Source organism: Gavialis gangeticus, unplaced genomic scaffold (assembly GCF_001723915.1).
Source record: "Gavialis gangeticus isolate Ggan-Ray unplaced genomic scaffold, GavGan_comp1, whole genome shotgun sequence".
Taxonomy (NCBI): Eukaryota; Metazoa; Chordata; order Crocodylia; family Gavialidae; genus Gavialis; species Gavialis gangeticus.
In genome coordinates this window covers 72907681-72915289 of record NW_017729031.1, presented here as the reverse complement: position 1 = coordinate 72915289, position 7609 = coordinate 72907681, and the positions used below count along the sequence as shown (strand labels likewise).

Genomic DNA, 7609 nt, shown 5'->3' with positions numbered 1-7609 from the left:
GGGGGGGGGGGGGGGGGGGAAAGGGAGAGTGTCTGGAAAAAGGGGTTAAAAAAGAATCATTTTAAGAAATGCCAAATGGTGTTAGATGGCAGAAGTTGCATTCCTCTATGCCATTTTGTCATCAAACAAACCTTAGAATAAATTCCCTGATAAGACCGTTTCTAAGAACAATTAGCCCAGACCACTGACAATTACACCCATATATTCTTTTGAGATATACAGTTAAACGGGTATGTAAACAGGTTGCGTGACAGATTTAAAATAAAACGAGTGCAAATCCTTGCTCAACATACCCAAACTAAATCTACATCAGCAACCTCAGCTCTGGAAATCTAGCAAAACCACACTAATGCCTGCCCCTGGCAGCACTCTGGTTCAATTTGGCCATATTGTACAGACAGGTCTTTGTTTAGAAATGCAAATTCAGCAGAAAAATTCCTGACCACAGATTGAAAGTTTACAAAGAACACAAAAATAAATTAAGTAGTGCACAGTAAAGCCACCAACAGCTAATATTTCTTTTACATCAATTATACGCAGCACGAGGTAATATTGCTCACATTATGGAGGGAAATTCTCAGTTGGTTTTCTTTTTGTTTGTTTTGAGAAACTGGATGTGTCCTGTGCGTATATAAATTCCTGTAACATAACACTGAAGTAACAGAAATTTCTGGAAAATGTACACCACTATCAGATTAGAAACACACACACTCTTCTTACTCATTTTCCACATTTAAACAGGTAAATGATCTAAATCTTAGGATCTAGCTGAAGATGTATTATAGCAAGCCATCTAGATTTTTATGAACTGTTCGATTTTCTTTTCCATTGTTGGAATCCTCTGAAGGCGTATACTGGACCTGGTATTCTTGAAGAATTTTAAATACATCGTGGTGTCCAAAATGTAAAGCCTCATCCATAGGAGTATTATTCCATCTGCAATAAGAAGCACAGTGTTTCCCAAATCAGTAACTTTATAACGAGTTTAAAAGAACTAATGATCTAACATGCTTTTAATTTAGTAAGGTTTATGGCAACAGTTATGTATATACAAACTTCATTAACTATGGCAAATTCTGCTTAGGAGTGGATAACTACATTAAGTATTTCATTTGCTGACCATATTCTTTCCATGGACTGTGCGGGTAATTTTTTTTCAGAAAACTGGAACAGTAGAAACAGCCTCTTTGCTGGGGAGGGAGATTCACACTTAATTTTAAATAATTTTAGCCCCGTCTTGCAAGACTTATACAGGCAGTCCTCAGACTTACAACGCAACTGGTTCCTGAAAACTGCATCTTAAGTCAAAGCGTCATAACTCAGAACCAATTTTCCCATAGGAACAGTATTACAAGTGGGGGATTGGTTCCTTTATGACAGTTGATACTGCTGGTAAGTGGTGGAAGGGGAGGGGGTAGGGAAGGGAAGGGGCATGGGGGCACATTAACACCCCCACAGTGAGGACGGCATTGGGGCAAGCAAGCGCTGTACAGCCAAGGCTGGGCAGGTGGCTCTTGCTGCTGTGCATTGCTCATCTGGCAGTTCCCACCACTGGTCCAGAAGGGCATGGGGGGGTGACCCCCAGATCTGCATGGGGCAGGGCAGGCAGGGGCAGGGCTGCACTGGGTTGCACTCCGGGTGGCTGGTGGGGACTACTGCAAATTTTTGGGTGGCTGCAACGCCCCCATAGGATCCATTCCCCACCTGGAACACAGCCCCAGCCCCCTCCTCCCTCCAGCCCCATCTGGCCTTGCTTACCCCAGCCCTGGTCCCAGTCCCAGTCCCAGCCCCACTCCCTCCATCACTACAGGGAGCATTGATTTGCCCCCCACATCCCTTCCTCTTCCCTTCCACCACTTAACCAGCTGCATGCAATATCGACTGTTGTAAAGACAAAACCCATGTCTGAATGTCGAAACGGGGCATCAATTTATAAACGTTGTAAATGACATTCGTTGCAACTCAAGAAGTCATAAGTCGAGGACTGCCTGTATACATATTGTGCACACACACACTAACACCAGCTTACATATATATATTCTCTATATAGGTCTGCATCTACCAGTATATTTATACACACGACATACAATCAAGAAATCTGCATGGATCTGCATTTTACTTTCTTGCCTTGATTTTCCTTTTTCAGGATAAATTATTCAGTGATATTGGTTTTATACCTTTCCTACTTCAGTCTGGAATTTTTGCTTCTTTGACAAAGAAATGAGTATTGCTGGATCTAACTGGTAGAAGCAGTTCACTGGATCTCTATACGAGTTGCAAATTAACTGGATGGACCTGATGATCAAAACTATCAGCACCTTCAGCTGCCCAGGAGAATTTGGAAGAAACAGGACCTGATGGACAGATTCATGAATCCAGCTTCATAAAATCTTACAGGTAGTGGAGCTCCTCCCCTCCATACCAGCAGCACTATTACTAACCTGTCTTTGGGAAAAGGATTCACTTTGCAGGCCTCCAACAAAAATTTAACTACTTCCACATGACCTATAAAACAGAAATAGAAGTTTGTAAGCATTTTTTTTTCATTCTGAAAAATTAACAGCTAATGTGGTACTTTTCAAATGCTATTACCTTCTGCAGCAGCTACATGCAATGCTGTTCGTGAATCATAATCTCTTTGCTCCATATCCATGCCTGACAGAGCAAATCTAAAACAAAACAAAAAGAAAAATTACAGAAATACAATACTGTAGAAATGAGAGAGAATTGAAAGAAGTACAGAATATAAGTATAGCAAAACAATGAAATGCCTGCTGTGAGAGGATTTAAGGAAGAATGGAAATATATTGTTTTCATTTAGTTTTAATTAAAGAGACACAAAAGTATCCAGGTCTTAAGAGTATTTTCGTTTTCTTGGTGGCCTAATAAGTCATGGTTACAAATAGAAAAATTGCTGTAAAAAAAAGTCAGCAGTGGGTCTACTGCACCAGTGTGTGTATGCTACTGACCTCTGTCCACCTAAGCACCACAATCCAGACCCAGTTCTCCAAATGTCTCAGATCACTTTTTGATGCACAGAAAGACGCAAGCTCACATTAGTGGAGAAATATTCTGGATAATTCCTCCAGTTAGAAAAGAGTCTCTAAACAATGTGAAGTTAACTCAAGTGGATCCATTCTAGCTCTGCCCTCACTGGCTACTGATTTACTAAGAACAACGGAGAATTATATGAATCGTGTTTTTCTTCACAATGATTCGGCATACAATCTGCTCAGTTTATAATTCAAATGAATTGTTAAATATAGCCAGCCTACAAAGCTCTATTTGATACTGAAAACTAAACTGGATTCCTTCTGAGGCTTACAAAATCACTAGTAAAACATCATCTCCAATTTGATTTTTGCTGACAATTCTGAAATTCAAGGCCAACTGGAACTTAGCGTGCTCTTCCACTGTTATAAAAACTGACCAGGTAGGCAACACAGTCTGATTCATAGGCATAAAAGAAAACACCATTCTATGTCAAACAAAGAGCTGTTTTTGACTTCTGCACTGCAAACTACCATACAGTATTTTGCATACTTTCCCAAAAATATTTAATCAGGGAGAACTCACTATGTCTAGCAATCATCTACACCTTACTTCCTCAACTGCCATGGTTCCAGAGATTAGATGTCTGAAGTTGTAGTAGATTCAGCAGGACTCCTCCTTAATTTTTTTTGCATTTAAGAAGTCCTGCTCACAATAGGTGCGTCTACCCATACACTTTATTTGACTAATTCGCTCTGCAGTACAGCGTAACAGTCTACATGTGCACCAGTATTAGGATGCAATAAGTTAACTAACTCCACCATAAGATAGTACTGTCTCCAATAGTACAGTACTGTCTTATAGCGAATTAATTTACTCCACTGAAATGCACATGTAGACAGTGACTGAGGCTGGCCAGAGCACGAGGGTGCTAAAGTGTGGAGACTGCCTGCTGCCTAGCCCTGCACTGTAGCACCCTTGTGCCCCAGCCAGCCCCTCCACTGCCCTCTGCCACTTCCCAGAGCCCAGGGCTGACTCCCTGGGTCCCCTGCCAGCCTGGGGCTGCTCCACCCTGGCTCAAATGCTGTGGTCCCCAGCACATATGTAAATGCTGTGCCCAGGAGCAGTCGTATCCCATGTGAACTGCACCAGAGTTTATCACATCACCTTAATGGCATGTGTAGATAAACCCAATGGGTATTAAATAGCTAAAACATCCCTGACATGGTCATATGTTAATAAGTGTACTGCAACACCACCACAGGTGACCTTCCCTCAACAGCACACCAGTTTTACCTTCTGAGTGCAGATACATCCCCCGTATAGGCAGCAAAAAGAAGATTAATGACAGACTTCACCTGTGAAATGAAGGGAAAAATCAATTTAAATACTGTTCTCCTTTCTACCTTGAGGTGACTTGGAAAAGAAAAATAGCAGGATCACTACTAATGAATATATTCACCATAGCAACTTCTCTAAAGATACGTTTGCAGTACAAACTAACAGTGTTGTCACACCAGACTGCACAGCTCTTAGTAATACGAGTTTTCTTTGGTTGGAGGCTGTAGTAATAGAGCGCAAGCAAGCAGTACAATACCAGCTTTTATTTTAATGTTACAGAATATTTCTATACTGTTCTCTCTATCCACAAATCATATTTCACTTTTAAACAAACTCTATATACTAATAATGTATTAAACCACTGAATCATTTGCATAATTCATATAATAATATGCTGAAAAAGCATTCAGGACTTGGGAGAAGAAAGGTGCTACAAGTCCCACCTGAGTGCAAAGTGAGTAAGTGTGTGGTACACTTAAAACAACTGTTGCTATGTTACAGTGCAACTTTATCTGGTTTACATTTTATTTTATTAGCACCAAAATGCTTTAGTGTTAAATAGGCAGAAAAGGGACCAACAAATATACCAAGTACTATACCAACAAGTACACCCAGAGCTTTCTACTTGCTCTGTAAACAGCATTCATGGGGCACACATCATAGCTTTAGCTATGTCTCTTATAAGCCAGATTCATTTCATATCCATTTTTTTACCAAGTGCTGGTTGAAGCAAAAAGATAAGGATAAACGCCATACACATCTCAAAACCTTATAATACATAAATAATTTAGTTATGCACAGCTGCCAACTATGGTAAAGCAGTATAAACACCAATGTGTTTCCTTTAACAGACTCAGTGGTAGGGGCATTATAGTCATCAATAGTTGTTGCCTAGGACTAGATCCTAAGATTACAGAGAAAGCTGCTAATTTAATTAGACTTATTTGCATTTAACACAAGCTTTCATCCAAGTTGACATATAACCATCTCTTTCCCCTCCCAGTTCCATGTTAATTTGGAGAATCTAGACTGTATTTTTCCAATCACGGATGAGGACAAAGGATTTCAATAACTAATACAAATCCAGTTAAGAGAATCTTTTAAATGAAAGCAATTTTATTTTCCTACACTTATTTGAGCAAATGGTACTTTAGAGACTCCTTATGGTTTTTTAGCACCATAAGAAAATGTTCTATTCAGAAGATGAAACAACTTGCAATACAAAAGGTGCTTATAAGGTCCTGTACACTGGAACAGAGTACGAGGATGATCAGAGAAAGAGAGATTGAGAGTTTGTCTTGTGTAACCTAGCAAAACAAAATGTAGAGACAAGATGACTGCCGCCCATAAATACACTGGAAACGAACACTATATATGGAAATAGCCATTTAAGTCAAAGGACATTGTTGACACAGGAATAAATGGGTATAAACTGCCCATGAATAAACTCAGGGCTGGAAATTAGATTTCTGACCAGCAGAGCAGGAGGTCCTGAAGCACTGCCAACAAGAGTATTTGGGACAAAAACACCTAACTGCTTTTAAGATGTATTTAACCAATTTCTCAAATTGATTATATGAGGGGCTTCCTCAAAAAATAGTGTACATCAGTTCAATATATGGCAAATTAACATAAACAAACTTAGGAAAACATATCGCATTAAAAGTTACTAACAGACACGTTAGATGCTCTGCAAAAGCTGACGAGGACAACAGTAGCCAAATATTTATGTTGTTCTCAGGAATAAGGTGAGGATGAGATAGGGTTCAGCACAGCAATACAAACCAACTGAAAATTCTTAACTCCATTATGGTGTGGAAGATTATTAATATGAGCTCATTGCTTGCTCATCACCTGCTCAGGGAGACGCTTTGTCACAGGAGCCAGGAGATGTCTTATCAGAATCTCTCCCCCTTCCCCCCTCACATAGAATTTATACAATGGTACAGAATTGAATGTCGGATGTTCAGAAGCTCTAAATTTTGCTTGAAATAAACATTTTGTCTTCAATTTAAAAAAACCGAAAATTCACCTTAAATTTAATCAAGTCTACAGATGTCTATGAGATCCTTTCCACTGCATAATCCGTAATCCAGACATATTTAAGTTACACTGCTCCCAAGCCAATTCCAAAGTTATAGTATCTTAATATTCCACTACAAGTTCTGACACTGAGCACTGATGGTAAACTGGCGCATATTCCTTTTATTTTCTTCTCCCCTGTAATTGGGAGGTGTGACCAAGGCATGGGAAGGTATACCAGAGCTGGCTCTGATGCAGTTAACTTGAGTAAAACCTGCAGTGAAGACACAGATGCCCAAGTAAGTAATCAGAGTCCCAGCTGGGCTACTTCAGGCTGAACTAAAACCAGCGTCATGTTTTTATTGTAACTATGACTTGAATTAAAACTAGTTTTGTGACGCCTACTTAGGTTGCAATCACTCTTTCAGATTGCAGTGTAGACAACTTGGCCCCTGTCCCCCCCCCCAGTCCTGCTGGTGCCACCTGCAGCCCCTGCACCTGCTCCCCAGCCCTGCTGCCCATGCAGCTGGCATGTGCACGCACACACACAGGCACTCCCTGTCTCTCTTACCTGCGAGCAGCTACCAGGGCCCATGCGCAGAGCATGTGACAGCCAATCACCTTGCCCCGCTGCCCTCGGCTCCAACCAGCTAAACTGGAAGTGCTGGGGAAAAGCCAGAGGCAAAAACGCAGACATTTGCTTGCATTTTAAAAACCTGCCAAGATAGGAGGACAGGGGGCCAAAAAAGAGAACGTGTCTGGGAAAACCCAGACATATGGTAACCCTACTTTAGAGTGCTGGAAAACATACTGTGGACACAAACCAACTGCTTTCAACCAAGTTTCGCCCACTTATTATTCTTCCTGGTTTCAGTATTTCTTCAGATGAGACATAACAATTAAGATGGATTTAAAAACAAACAAACAACTGTTAGAGATGGCCTCCATGGCTAAGTACAGACAGTCAAAATGCCCGAGGCTGAATCTATTCAAACTTGGCAGGTTAGTCTAAACTGCACAGATTGAACTGATAAGCAAGTGAAAAAGACATTTGCTTTTGACTTCAGAAATGCAGCCACATGTCTGCAGTGGCCCAGGCCAGAAGCTAGAAGGGGGCCGCTAGAGCAGTACTTCTCAACCTGTGGGTCGTGACTAGTGTTCCACTTTTTCAGTTTTTACCGATTTTCACCGATAAGTTCCCCGATTTTGTTTATTGAAGTTATTTGGTTTTTACTGATTTACACCCATTTTTCAG

General features: G+C 40.7%; 1 protein-coding gene across 1 annotated transcript in view; it reads right to left on the bottom strand.

Moving 5' to 3' along the window:
• Nucleotides 1–6: 6 nt before the first annotated feature.
• The window catches only part of GLS (glutaminase), a 136689-nt gene continuing 129086 nt past the window's right edge, over nt 7–7609 (bottom strand). The window contains exons 15-18 of the mRNA XM_019522876.1: nt 4288–4349; nt 2593–2669; nt 2442–2505; nt 7–936 (exon numbers count right to left, since the gene is read on the bottom strand). Coding sequence (XP_019378421.1) covers nt 780–936; nt 2442–2505; nt 2593–2669; nt 4288–4349 — 360 coding nt within the window. The 3' untranslated portion in view covers nt 7–779. The remainder of the gene's footprint in view (nt 937–2441; nt 2506–2592; nt 2670–4287; nt 4350–7609) is intronic.